This window comes from Rissa tridactyla, chromosome 2, assembly GCF_028500815.1.
Source record: "Rissa tridactyla isolate bRisTri1 chromosome 2, bRisTri1.patW.cur.20221130, whole genome shotgun sequence".
Taxonomy (NCBI): domain Eukaryota; kingdom Metazoa; phylum Chordata; class Aves; order Charadriiformes; family Laridae; genus Rissa; species Rissa tridactyla.
Genome location: NC_071467.1, coordinates 5,425,093 through 5,440,656, shown reverse-complemented (window position 1 = coordinate 5,440,656; position 15,564 = coordinate 5,425,093). Strand labels below are relative to the sequence as shown.

Below are 15,564 nucleotides of genomic sequence, written 5' to 3'. Positions count from 1 at the left end.
CCAAAGCTGCATTCAGTGGCTTTTGGTACACTTTTTTACTGCAAGCCCCCATCTCAGGTAGGTTGAGAGGAAGAAGTGGAGATGGAGGAAGCACAGCTCCTTTTTGGATGCACATACAGCCCATGAGCTTCTGGGTACTTACACCAGAACTCCTCCGGCAAAACTTCCATCGTCTTTACAGCCCGGCTCGTGCTTTCCAAGAACGAGAGCCTCACACAGAAAAAAAATTCAAGAGAGAGGCAAGACCCTCTCTGAGACCTGAAAACACTCCTTTTCCAGCTTCGTAATCTTCAAATGAAACAGCCATAGGTGAGATGGTGGCCCATCAAAAGTAAGGCCTAAGCTCCTAGCAGGACTGATGAAGGTTTCAACCAACAACTCCAAAAGTACTGGAACCATTTTCCTCGAAAATAGATTTTTAAAAAACAGAAGAATATCTGAGCTTTCATTAACAGCTCCCAAATGTGAACAGTCCTTTTTCTGCGAAACTCTGGAAAGGCTGGCAAATCATCTGACTGACAAAGTACGCTCTCATCTGTGTCATTTAAAAGAAAATTAACAAGTACTGCAGATAACTAATTCCTACCAGAGGACATCATTTCACAGGCTCTCCAGGAGATTTAAAAGAAAAGTCTTGAAACCTCAGATCAAAATGAGATCTAACAATTAGTGACTGAGACTCAAGAGCTCAAGGGGATGACAGAAGAGGAAAATCAATACATTATATAGCATTCTCGCTTATTTTTTTTTTTAATATCATCATTATGCCCTGAAAAATGTCTTAAATAGCTTTGTTTCCCCCCTAAAAGGACTACAGCTGCAGAATTCACAAATCCCAAAGAGTACGGAAGTTGTAAACACCATTAAGGAAAAGCACCTATTTGGAACACTGAAGGCAGCAGAATGCCACCTTAGGAAAACACTGCTGCTGAAAAACAAGACCCAGGACACAAGCGCAATAGAATAATTTCCATAACCCAAACTATAGGACAGAGAATACGTAACTTGGATTACTTTATAGATACAGCATATAAATAATCCTGTTATCACATCTTTAATGTAAGGAATATAAGTGAGAGAAAACTAATTAAAAGGCAGTATTTAAAAGAAGTTTTAAAACAGAGTGGCTGCCATTAACTGTAACGTTAAAACTAACTTAACTGTAATTTACTTACAACTGGCTCACAGTGGTGCCTGGGATATTACAAATTTTTACTGCTTAAAGCTCCATGGAAAGCTTAATGTCTCAGATACCATTATAAAATGACTATAAAATAGGTGATTCTCCATACTTTATCACTGGTAAATGCTATCAAAGCAGATCCATGTATTCTCAAGGAAAACACATTTTGCAATTTCAAAGGCAACACAGCTACAGATTGTTTCCGAAACCAACAACTTCTTAGATTGGATGCAAAAAGTATGCATAGCTATATCTCAACTTATAAAAAAATGACATTGCTACACTTCTCAAATCCTGTGTCCAGTTTTGGTTCCCCAGTTCAAGACACTGAAATACAGGATAAAGTTCCCTGGAAGGTTACCAAGATGATTCGAGAACTGGAGCACGTAACATAAAAAATGAAGTTGAGACAATGGGGTTGGTTTGGTCTTGAGAGCAGAAGAAAGCCTAAGGAGACATTTTATTGCTGTCTATTACAGTAGGAGGGTTTAAAGAAGAGGGAGCCGGAATTTTTTTGGAGGAGCATATAGTAATAGCAAAAAGGCCGATGGACACAAGTTGCAGGGGAGGGTGTTATCATAGAATGTTTCAGATTGGAAGGGGCCTTAAAGATCACCCAGTTCCACCCCCCTGCCATGGGCAGGGACACCTCCCACCAGACCAGGCTGCTCCAAGCCCCATCCAGCCTGGCCTTGGACACCTCCAGGGATGGGGCATCTACAGCTTCCCTGGGCAACCTGGGCCAGTGTCTCACCACCCTCACAGTCAAGAATTTCTTCCTAACATCCAATCTAAATCTCCAGGCTGAACCCAACTCTCTCAGACTGTCCTTCCAGCAGAGGTGCTCCAGCCCTCGGACCATCTTTATGGCCCTCTGCTGGACCCATTCCAACAGGTCCATGTCCTTCTTGAGGTGATATGTGTTATACCAGACCTGAACAGGTCCCATCCAACCTAAATTATTCTACAATGAATGTAACCTCGCCGTCTTCAGATTAGTGCCCAGGAGGACCTGGCAGTGCCCACGGCATTCAGTGCTGCCCCATAGGTATGGCAAAATAGACTTAAACACAATGTAAATGCCGAAGTTGCACAAACCAATTCAGAAAACACGCCTCCCCTTGCCAGCAAATCCCCAAAAGTACTTAGTTTAACCAGTACCTAAAATCTTGTCCTCAGAGTATCTAGTCCAGCCTAAGCTCTGCTGCCAAGCAGACTCCAAGACAAAAATCACTGAAGTTGACAGAGAAAAGCTCCGTATAGTTGGTACAGTCTAACCATTCCTAATGGACACAAATAGTACTGAATTTCAGATCATTGATCTTTGTCTCCTGACTGTGTATTAGGCAAGTATATAAAATGGCTCATTAGAGTGCAAATACAAACTGAACATCGTAGCAAACTCACAGCCTTGGAGATGAAAAGTAACCGAAATAAGCAGTAATAAAATGTCAGAGGAAAAAGAGAGAAAAGCTTGACTCAAGAGTTTGCCTATTTTCTAGCACAAGCCTTTAGATGTCAACTAAAGCAAAGCAGTTGGAAGAGGGGGTGCCAATATACCCTTTATTCTGAGCTCAAAGTGGAACCAGATAAAAGACAAAAGTGCAAGATCTAGAATTTAAAAGTCACTGGGAAAAACTGCATAGATAAAGAGAAGTACAGACCGCTGAAGTTACGTTTGACCTTCTAGAATCTATGTACTTAACCAAACCTCCAAACATCTTCATGTGCGCAATCAAATGAGTTCCAACGGGCGCCTCAGAGCCAACAAATACACAACCACCAGCTGCTGTTTAAAAAAAATAAAATCCAAAACCTAATTTTTCACAGTAGACACCTTTATTTCACCTTTCTTTAGCAACAGATTGTATATGATATCAACTCTTTCATTCCAAAAACCTGCGTGACAGCCAAAGGAACTAGTTATTTCCCCAAGGAAATCTTTGGTCTTTTATACTATCTGGATTGTCTAATGTGTAGCTGGGTACCCCACAATTATAACACAGCATGTTACCTAAATCTTACCGCTTAAAAAGACAATAGATTTTAAAAATTGGTTTCAATCTTAAAGTTACTCATCTTTTTTCTTCTCTGTTACACAGCCTTCCACATCTTGCATCCTTCTAAAAAGATTTATTTTCAAGAACATATTTCTCAGTTTCTTCACAGATAAATACAGGTGGAAGCGTGCACACAATCACAAACAAATTAGCAAATGTTCATAAATAATGTTATACTAATGAAAAACAAATTTAAATGATTAATGATCCCAGTTTACTTATAGCAGTACCCTTAGTAATATTTTAAGCTTTGTGCTTGATTATTGTTGTGGTACTTCATTATTAAAATTAATTACATGCAGTTATCGAGGTTCTTAAATAATAGGTGCTTCTGCAAACAATTGTTGATGCTGAGAAGCTGCATGGAAATGTAAAGCTCCATCCAACTAAAGTATTTCTAAGGAAACCTTTACTGATGTACAGAAGTTCCACAACATGCAATATTCTCATAACCGAAGATACACAATTACGATCACAATGAAGTCATCAAAAGCCGAATAGACAAACAGAAAAGTAAATTTCAGTAACAGTTATCAGTGGTTTCCCGTCTAGCCCAGACAGCGTATCGAATGAGATGACTCAAGGTTCTGTCCGATACATAATAATTTCAAAATTCTGACTGGCTCCTTAGATGATGAAATACAAAAAACATTCCAAAAATGTATGTACGTGGAAAAGATGCCAGTCTTCACAAACCTAATAAATGAGTGGAACTTATGAAGATCATTTAGATGAAATTCAATGGAAAAAAGTTCCAAGTGTCACCCCGGAAGGAATCAAGAAGCCTACAAATGGAAGCTGCGAACAATTCTTCAGTCAGTTACGCTGGACCACATGCAAAAAAAAAAATCAATCAGACACGGGACGCTTGCAGAAGAAGTCAAGAATATTTCTCAGAGTAAACATTATAGCTGAAACATGGAAGGTACAGCTTCTATTCTATAAGAAACCTCACCTGAAGCATTGCTTCCAGCTTTGGATCCCACATATCGAGGCAAATATAGCTGAACTGCAGAACATCATCAGCAATATGACTGAAAGAGAATGTGCTTTGAAAAAAAGTTGGCAATTAGGTTTAAATATAGAAAAGAAAAAACAGAGGAAGGGACAGAGAACACAATTTCAAAAATGTAGGAAAACACTGCAAATAGGACAGGCTTCATATAAATCACACAAATTAATGCTGAAGTAAGAAAAAAATGTCTAGCTATTATAAAAGTTAAAAATGGAACATGATGCTTAAGGTGGCACTGGAAGTCTTGTTTTTTAAAGGCTGTTAGGGCCAGGTTTAGAATATTTTCAAGAAAATGACTCCAAAATGTAATAGCCTCATTTCACTGAAATAGCAATTCTTTCACAGTACATTAGAAAATTTCTCTGGCTGCAATCAAACCAGGGGAGAGCAGGAGACAGGGGGAGGAAAAGGAGTTTAGTTTTCAGGAGTCATTCTCTTACCCAGGCCACTGCGGGGCTGCACAAATCACAGAATAATTTATACTGAAAGGCAATTCCGGAGTCACTGTCCCACCCTGTTCCCAAACCATGGAAAATATTAAAATTTCATAAGGTTGGGCAAGGACTCATCCAGAATTTTTCAACATCTTTAAAGACATGAATTTTACAGCACTTTCCAACAACCCGTTCCACTATTTGAGCACCCTCCTTGCGAAAAGGATTTTTCCTAGTACCTAACTGGAATTTACCTTGGCTGCGACTTCCTACAGTCACCTCGTGATACGCCTTGCTTGTAGAGTCAGAGGTACCTCACTGACTGCCGCAACTCTTGGGCTTTGAGAAGGTTGTCCCTGGGGGTCCATCAGCTCTCCTGGACCCCTCTCCTCCTGAGGGCAGCCTCCTGTGCAATTCCGCCTAACAGTTCCCCTCTGCCTAACAGTCTCCTCTCCTAAAGTCCAGTCGTTATACTGCTACTTGCCCTCCTCACTTGCCTTGGGATACCAAACTCCACCATCTCGGGGCGAATGGAGCCAAGGCTGCCGTCAAACCTAACCTCTCTAACTGGATCTTCATTATTTTCGAGTAGCAGATCCCACGCAGCACGTGCCAAATCAAGCCATCCAGCACCTGTACACAAAAAGTGTCCTTAAACATACTCCAGAGATCTCCGCATTTGGAAGACTTCTTTCAGTTGTTAAACGAAGAGTCCATCCAACTTTGCTTCTCGATTGAGTGGTCTGTAACAAATGCACACCGCATCACTCTGCTGGACGACTCTGTCCTTGATCCAAAAGCTGTCAATTGGCCCCTCCCTCATTTCCTAACAATCCCCTGTGCACTTCAGCCATCCATCTGCACAGAGGAGAACAACCCCTCACCACCATCTCTGCCTAACCTTCCTGAATAACCCATACCCACCCGCCAGTGCACCCTGTTCACACAAACCACCCACCGTCTCTGAAACCCCGATGACACCAGCGCTCAGGAGGACCTCTGATTCCTCCTCCAGATGCTTTTGCAAGATCAGGTGTAAGCATCTGACACGGGCTCTCAATCATACCTCAGGGCAGATTTGGTGATCTTAACCCATCACTTTCTCCTGGTTCCCCCTTCTTGCATTGCTCTACAGTCTTTGGGGTCCATCCTGCAACGTACCAAGTTTAAAGCTAGATTCACTAGACTAGCAAGTCTGCTGGCAAAGATGTTCTTAACTCACTTCATCAGGACAGTGACAAGAAATGCCCAGAGCTAGAGGACAGGGAAAGACAGTTCATTAAACAGCAAGAGCTACGACAAACTAAAACAGATATAAAACTAAAGCATAAATGACTTCTTGGTGCTACCCCTAAGCAAACCTTTCTGTGTTTCCTACAAAAACATCCCTTCTGCCATCTGAACATCAATAAATCCTTGTTTATTCTTCTAAAACTGAGGATCACCTTCACGCGACCAAATCCTCTGAAATAATTCTGAACATATTTGAATTTCTGAAGTCAAAATGTAGATGGCACAAATCAATGGTATACTGAAGAGTAATAATCTATGGTGGGTCTAACACAGAGTGCGTAAATCATAGAATCACAGAATGGTAGGGGTTGGAAGGGACCTCTGGAGATCATCTAGTCCAAATCCCTGCCAGAACAGGGTCACCCACAGCAGGTGGCACAGGAACGCGTCCAGGCGGGTTTGGAATGTCTCCAGAGACAGAGACTCCACCGCCTCTCCGGGCAGCCTGTGCCAGGGCTCTGCCACCCTCAAAGGAAAGAAGTTCCTCCTCACATTTAGGTAGAACTTCCTATGCTCAAGTTTGTGCCCGTTACCTCTTGTCCTGTCCCCGGGCACCACTGAAAAGAGCCTGGCCCCATCCTCCTGACACCCACCCTTTAAGTATTTATAAGCGTTGATAAGGTACCCCCTCAGCCGTCTCTTTTCCAGACTGAAGAGACCCAAGTCCATCAGTCGTTCTTCATAAGAGAGATGTTCCAGTCCCCTCATCATCTTGGTAGCCCTTTGCTGCACCCTCTCCAGCAGTTCCCTGTCCTTCTTGAACCGGGGAGCCCAGAACTGGACACAGCACTCCAGATGCGGCCCCACCAAGGCAGAGTAGAGGGGGAGGATGACCTCCCTCCACCTGCTGGCCACACTCTTCTTGATGCACCTCAGGATGCCATTGGCCTTTCTGGCCACAAGGGCACATTGCTGGCTCATGGTCATCCTGTAAAGACCACAAATTAAAGACCACAGAGAGAAGTTTAACCTGCCCTTCAACTTACACAGAGGGAACACGACGCTTCTTAACTCAAGATTTTGATGAAGTCAGGCACAAAGTATCAGTAAAAAGATTAAAATCTTAGAGCAGACACAGCACTCTATAAACTTTAAAGGATGCTTAGTACAGATGCCTTGATCCGTGAGTCAGAACGCATAGCAGGTCCCCGAAGAAGATATAATTTTTGTTTAAAAATGTTTAGAAAATATGAAGAGAAGAATAATTTGGAAATATTAGCCATCTTAATGGTACATACGCTCTGTCTGTTCAAATTCTGTGTTAAAACAAACCCCAGTTGTTAAGCTGATACCAGATGCCATCTAACAGATGCTAAAAAACCAAGACAGAATGTTCTTAATTTAACTGATCTCAACACACCTCTAATCTCAAAGATACGCTAAATTACATTACTCCAGAATTTTTCTTAATTCAAAATGGCATGGCAGTAAGTTTTCTCGTAAGAAAGTCTATTTTCCTAATAATTTTCATTCTATCAAAAATGTACAAAGGTTGAATTGAACAATATGCTGTGTTGTCTTTACCTCCTGCCTTCAGCCCTCCAAGTATATGAAAATTGATCAAGTTTTACAATACTTTCACAAACGAAGCACTGACAATCTCATCACTTGAAACCCTGACTATTTCAACGGATAAAAGCCACGGAAAATGGACTTTCCATGCTAGAAAATACTTCTGGCGCTTCTCAAGACTACAGATACAACCTGAAATCCTCATCCTTTGTGAACTATTTTTGGCCCTCACAGGATTATCATATAACTAACTTTTTATTGCAGTCAATGTAATCCACACACTTAAAATCTGAAGCCTTTGTTTATGTGATGGTTTCATACGGTATTAACCAATAAAGTAAGAATTTAAGGAATTGCAAGCTGAATAATATAGCCCTTCCTCTGTAAACAATGTTAAGATTACTTACAGCAAAATTGTCTAAACTGTGTTCTCTAAAATAGACGTTCCTCTTCTCATGCATGTACTTAGCAGAGAAAGCTTAGCTGGGGAGCTCAAAGTAGCTCAATGATAGCAGACACCAAAGAGATCACTTGGTCTCACCATTCAAAAGACTTTTGCAAAAATGCCTTCTCTAGGAAGAAATATAAGCAACTACGTCCCTTTGTATTTTTGCAAGTACTTTTTATCTCTTGGCGGCACTTTGGCTTCTGAAGGAAAACAAGGCTTACGCCGCTAAGCTATCCATCCATTTCTCCGTGTGTCTGTCCATCGGTATGTCTGAAATAACGTCTGCTGGCCCCTGTCAAATTACTCTGGCGGGAGGACAGACGTCTCAAACAATTCTTCTCAAACTCAGCAGAAGTGAGAGGATAATATTTTTTTCCCTGGTTCACATCTAAATGTTGCTTTAAGAAATAAAAGGATGAGAAAGACCAACTCCAGTTGGGACACGAAACCTGGAAAACAAGGTACATGTTTCTTGAAGAATTTTTAAGCACACACGCAATTCATTGCCTTTCATTAGAATAGTTTTAGTTCTAGGAACAAAGAGAACGTTCATAACAAATCTTAAAAACACAAAAACTAACGCTTGCACTGAATTTAACACCCAGAATTCATGCGTTGTTCTATTGATTTTCTACGGTCCTGACTTACATGTCAGCCATGACAATTCTGGTATCAAAATTGGGTTTAAATACAGGACACAGAATGGATGTAAACAGTGTTGCTCAGCAACAGAAATGAATGTATTTTTACACCCTGACAAAAATTATTACAACTATGCATTCAATTCCAGCATAAGAATTCAACTATGCTATCAAAGAATATTTATATCTTTCCATAACACAGAAATTTTCTAAGTGAGTCCTGGTTAAATATTGACATTTTTGCACAAACGGAAATCTTTCTGAAATGTTTCTTAGGGAGCCTGGACGGAACCAGGCATTGGGATTATGTCTCGGGTCTTGCCTTTGACAAATCCTGTGCAGCTAATTTAATAATTAGCAATGAAAAATCATTTCGGATCACTAGATAAAAGTACAATTAAAAGTACAAAACGACATCTTTAAAGATAAACCATGATTTGATTGCCACTCTTCCCTCATTTTTTGCCACCCACCATCGGAGGATGATTCGAGTGAAAAATATAAATCTCCTGGAAGATGCAGAGTATCGACACATGGCTTGGGGGGTGGGGGGCCGTTGGCTGCACAGAATGTTTCCCCGATGAAAATAAAGATAAAGTGTACTTCTGACAAGCCAAGCGCAAGATTTTTTTATGGAAATCATGAAATTTACAGCAAGGCTATTGGTTTATTTTAACTCTAAACTGAATATAATTTCTTATTAATAATCATAAGGCAATATTTTACTGCATTTACAATGCTTATGGGGATTTTATGTTTAGGATGACTAAGTCATCACACAAGTCCTTTCTAAGCCTTAAAAAAGCTACCCAAGATTAGATATATTACAAAATCTGTAAAGAGGACTTGGAAATATATTATTCTAATATGCTCTGATTTGCTCAAATTTAATTAAATACAAGAAAACTCTCTAAATCCAGCTTCACGTCTTTCTTTATGATTCAGTTACTTGGTATGGGGGGAAAATAGAAAAATTTCACCCTATAAAACTACTATTAATCAATCCTACCTACACTTCCTCCGTCCCCTGAAAGTTGGGAAAAACACACAGGGTTTGTGGCAGGCTCAATGACTCAGAAAAAGCTGTTAGAGTAAGACCCAAGCATCATCTAAATAATATACAGCACAATTAACCTTAAACAGTCTATAATTATGATAAGCTTCATAGTTCTAATTACTTTTCAGTAACACTGGTGTAAAGCGTGTTGAATTATAAAATAAAATGTGTCACAGGCCACCTATTTATATATTTTTAAAGCAAGTATTTATGAAAGGATATAATTTTCCAGCAAATATCCAGCTTGCTGTTAATCTCCAGACCTTTTGCTTGTTGCCTTTCTTCTTCCAGCTGCTTTGTATTCGCAAACTGTGTCCCATCAGCAGGGGATTCTGGGAAGCTCTCAAAATTGAACTTGTCAACCTGGATAGCCATACTGTAACAAAGGGAAAAGAAAGAGAAAAAACCCAGGATTTTTACTACAAGAATTTTACAGATAGCACTTCTGCAGAAAATGCAGATCACTGCGAAACCAAGCACTGCAATATTAGTATATTTGTCTCAGCGGCATCTAGTCTGTGTACTAATGATATATAAGCCATATGATTTACGCTACTGAAAACAGAAGTCTAAATCAATTAAAGACGGTAAGATTTTTTAAAAACCGGCATCCAACATCTTAATGCCTTTGTGAGTGGTACACACGATATCTGGTTTGCAGTTGCAATCCAGTTGACCTTATTCTGGTTCTGCAGAGGTTCATCTGCCGTCACCCTTGGTATGTAAATGCTCCTGGTGTGCTTAAGACTCGCTGAAAAAAAAAGCAACAAGACTGCGCCAAATGCTGATGACCTTACTATTTAAAGTAGTCTACAAATCCCAACCTACACACAAGTGAAGCAAAATATTATATACAAAAGGGTCTCCTGCAGTGAGCAGTAACACACGTACAAAGCCACGCACACTTCATTGGTTTTACGAGCTGCCTTCCTAAATTTCCCTTTAAAATTTCCTTACAAAACTCAGGAAGGAGAGACGAAATAACCAACCACAGCACTAGGGCCTAAATATGGCCCTTGCCTTTTTCTTTGAGAAGATACTTGCATCTTGCATAATGTATCTTCATGAATTACAGGCAATATTAATTTCAGTATCACGGTGTAATTCATTGGTAGTAAATGGTTAAATAATTGCTTTATTAAATGTACAGTAAGGCATAAAAGCAAATTAAATTAAATATATTACACTAGAATGCATACTAAATACTTATATGTTAAACTAGAATCACTAATCTAATATAAAAGGGAATTTAGACCAGCTCATATCACATGAAATGTGGTTATAGCAGATCTAATATACTGTGCTGCCAAAACAGCTTTAATTTCCTGAATCATCTGAAATAGAAAAATAATTAGGGAAGAATTAAAATATATTGCTCTTGAGATGACTTTGCACTTAAGGAAAACAGACGACCAAGCAACAGCTTTGAAAACCATTTGTGATTAAATGCAACTACAACCTAAGAAGGGGTATGGGAATGGCATTTCACAAAAACACAGGACTACTGTTATTCCTTTATCTATTTCTACATATAAAGAGGGAAACGTATTCCATAAATGTCGCCAAAAGGAAAACATGAGGAACAAAAGTCAACGAGAAAGGGCTTTGAAATCCCTCCAGACCAGACGAGCTTTTCTATAATTAGCATGAATTTAAGAGAATTTTGACCCTAAAAGAAACTGGGAGAAAATACACGGCAATTACAAGAACAAGGAATAACCTGGAGTTTATGAAGTTTCCTGAGGAAAGATGAATTCAAATAGGCCCATCACGCTTCACCCTGAGCAAAACCTGACATCTCAGGAGAAGCTGTTAATGTTCCAAAAGTACCTTCATCATTAAAAAGTACAAATACAGCACCGAGACAAAGGTGGCACAGTTACTGTTTCTGTAAGCTACCTCTTCTGCAGGCTGCATCTTTGCTGATCTTCACATTAGAAAAAAATCAAAAAAAGGCAGAGGAATTAATCTCTTCCTCTCTAAGGGGTGTTTTTGTTTTGGGTATTTTTTTTCCTACAGCGAGAGATCCTTACGAGTTCTTCATTTGAATGCAAAGACCATCACGTGCTGGGCATATAAAACCGCTAACGTGAGCTACCAAAGTGTATCACAGTCACTGCAGGAACCAAGCCAGAAATAAAGAACGTAATGAAAAACACCGAGATACAATCTGTAGAGGGGATTTTAGAAAAAAAAAAAAATATCGGGCCTGAAACTATGACTTAACAACATCAATCCTTACTGGCACTGAAGTATGATTCGATTCTGCAAATGCCGGTCGAGTTTCCTGGATTTTGCCTGGGCAACGCATGCAGAAGACAGAGATGCAACTGGAACATTACAGAATCATTTTTGCCTTTGTTTCCGAGACTATTTCATCACTCTGCGGCACACGGGCAGATGCAAACTCAGGACTTGGTTTCTATTATATACACAGTACTGCTTAAATTCTCACATAAATACTCATAGTTAGTTACCTACAGTCATATTTCGACAGTAAATTGTCTTAGTTCCAAACAGTCAAACATATTTAGAATCCGTCTCCCAACGGATCTGGAAAACAGCTCTCATCTAATTATTGTGCCACACTCTTCTAAGTGAATGATATATTAGAAAAACATTCCTGCCTAACAACATTTAATATTTAATTGAGGGCATTCAGATTGCATTCTTCTGTTAATGGATCATTACTGGCAATATGGTAATTTATTTTTTTTTCTGGAAATTAAATATGCATGCAAGCACTTTTTACCCCAACAGGCTACAATAAATCCACACCAGCTTCAGGAATACAGCCTGGATTACTCTTACCAATGGTTCATTGTACAGCTCGGTTTGAAGTAACTTTTATTAAGCTCTACGGTACAGAAAACTTTAGTAAATAGGGCTCCCAGTACTCAGAACCTCTACTAATTTTTCAGATTTTCTAACTATGTTTTTATTTATACCCTGTATGCTGCATTTAGCACGGTGACACTTCATGTCACAGGAGAAGATACAAAGAACCCCCCCAACAACATACTTGCCAGCTAGAAAGTGAAGAGGTCTGAGTAAAAGGGAACTACGAAGAGAAAAATATCACACAAAACACTATTACGAATACAGCAGTAGGCAGAATAGACAAAAGCAAGAGAGAGAAAATTTGCCAAGGCTGTAGTTACACTCAAAGTAAAGCACGACAAAATTAAATCCTAGCTCTTTTTCTTAAACATATACGCCTTTTGTCATTGGTATTCTGCTTCCTCTTGTGCTAAAAATATTCGTATTGAGTTTTGTCTCTGCATTTTTTATCAATAATGCTGCTCCACTATTTATTCCTCAGCCTATGGAATGTGTAGTAAATTGGAAGGCTTTACAGAGAAATCGAAACAGAAAATAAATACCGTAACCTAAATCAGTCACTCATCCTTCAAAATCTACCCCTACACAAACACAGCTTCTTTGCTTCACTCCCAAAGGGCTGATTTCTCCCGTCTCAAAGATGTATTTCACAATAGTCAGGTATTAACGAACGGACCAACAATTCCTGGAGCCAATTCCGCTGAAGGAGAAAATGGATAAACTGGAAGTTGGGTTACCATCACCAACTAAACCAGGATTTGTCAAATTTTGAGTGATCCGTAGAGATCTTATGGGCTTTATCCTAAAAGAAGCAGAAGGCAGTGAAAGGCAACCTCTTGAACACCACCCAACTTTGTCCCCACACCGTGCATCAGAATAATGCCACTGGAATGTATTTTAGCTGTGAAAGTCCATCTCCACTTTAATCACTGCAGTGATCTGCAGTTACTTAACAGCCCATGGTTCTTGTCTTGATTTCTCTGCACCTCTTTTCTCCCCGGATTTGTTCTTGTTTCTTGTGATAGACAAGTACCTATAGAATCTCTATAGAAAGAATTTTAAAAAGACAATTCCAACCGGAACAGGCATTCGATTTATTACAAACCGCTAGGATAACGATAGCTCGCGTTGTGCAAGGGTAACTGTCTACACAGTACCTTGCCCTTCCCAGTAATTACGTATCAGGGAAAACATAAAAGATCTTAAAACGCAAAAGTTTAAACATATACTGGCTTCAGGAAAAGGGATGAGAATTTCATTTTAACCTTCTTTGCCTTGTGGGTGGCTATCCAAATTTCCTACAAGGAGAGTTTTCAATAAATCATGAGATATTTGTATAAAAACACTGCATTATGTAAAAATATTTAATAGCCAAACCTGCAAATGCAAAACAGGTTTTGTTTCTCTCTGGCTAACCTTGCTTGTGCGTGAGGAGGGATAAAGGAACGACAGTTTCCATGAATAATGAAACAATCGTGTTATAAAACTACTGGGTTTTGTCATGAAACGAGCCCAAGCCGTTGTGACAGCTACTCAGACAACCAAGCATCGTTACAGGGATGCAAATTATTCAAATACAAATTAAGTGAACGAAGAGGAAAAGGTCAGCTCATTGGCAATTCTGATGGTACGTCTGCACGGAATCATCTCACGTCACCTGTCAGGATGACTTACAGGGAAAAAAAATGACAAACTTTCTGATGGTGCAGCAGACGTTTCAATGACAGTTATCTAAAGTCCTATTAAAGTAACAGCACCGAATTATTAAAGACACCGGACAGATCGTTTCACCGCTTCTCATAAAACGAGTTTCAGCTTTACTGGAAATATTACTCCGTCCTGACAACAAAACGCACAGCAGAAAGGACTTTGTATCAAGGAAAAAAAAACCTTCCTTTAAATGGCATCGCGACTATTCCTGAGCCAGCGCCTTGCACATCCCTCTTGACCAAAAGCCGTGCCAGTTCAAATTAAGCAACACCAACGGTTTCACAGAAGTGGCAAGTAGCAGATAAAATGAAGAGGTGAAAGATTCAGTAAGGGAGTGGAGTATGGCCTGTAGCGCTATAAACTCCTGCCCTTGCTCCTGGCGGGAGAGCGGCAGGTCCCGGGAATACCCTATCCCCCGGTGATGCATCTCGGCTCTTTGGTTGTCCTCCTCTCGTATAAAAGGATGAATCTATAAAGTGAAATTAAGTATGTCACACTCTCCAAATAAAAACAGGGTTAAAAGCAGGCACGGTATTAAAAGGAAAGCAGGAATCTGGTTAACATAACTAGATTTCACCTTTCATTAAGTAAATAAAATACCACTGCTTGGGTTGGAAGAATAAAATCTAGAGTTAGTCCTTACTCAATTATCTTTAGGAAGAAATGGTATAACAGGAACTCAAGAACCCTTCCTCACGGCTAACTACCTATTTAAACACTATCGTCCACAGATGAGTTTGCAAGCTGCTTCCACAACGAAGCTGAAAGGAGGCAGTTGGAGACTTTATTCAATATTATGCTCCTTGTTCATCCTCCTTTCTTATATAAAGTAGAGAGTAGGGACACAGAGCCAGGCCTTATTAACACCGCTTACACAAAATGCTTATGTATATGAATAATCTCTGTATAGTCAACGACTTTAAATTTCAGGAGAAGCTAGAAGTGAGGACGATGCTCTTGTTCTCACTTGCACAAGGGAAAAAAAAATGCCCTAAGACAAGCCCACTTTGAAAAAAGAAACTTCACCTGATTCTTCCGTCGTGCAATCTCAGTAATAATGTTTTTACAACATGTTTCAGACACACATAATTCCACCCTAAATCCAAGTTCTGCAGCTGATATAAAAAATAATAGTTGTGCCCCCCCACCCAGTATACAATAATTTATAGGCAAAGAGGGACCTCAAGAATCAAATCTCTTGTGAGATGAACACATACGTTATCACTAGAAGAAAACGAGACAGTAAAGTAACCCAAATTAACATATACCTTGTGTTTGCTTCTAATTATTTCACTGCTTTGTTTAGTGAACGTATAGTGAATGTATAGTGAATAGTGAATGTACCTCATTCACTACTCTCCAATACAACT

The 15,564-nt window shown here is 39.6% G+C and overlaps 1 protein-coding gene across 4 annotated transcripts in view; it reads right to left on the bottom strand.

Moving 5' to 3' along the window:
- The window catches only part of TRAPPC9 (trafficking protein particle complex subunit 9), a 538,771-nt gene that overhangs the window by 270,046 nt on the left and 253,161 nt on the right, over positions 1-15,564 (bottom strand). For all 4 annotated transcript variants that reach the window (XM_054191250.1, XM_054191249.1, XM_054191251.1 and 1 more), the window contains one exon: positions 9,866-10,019. In XM_054191250.1, coding sequence (XP_054047225.1) covers positions 9,866-10,019 — 154 coding nt within the window. The remainder of the gene's footprint in view (positions 1-9,865; positions 10,020-15,564) is intronic.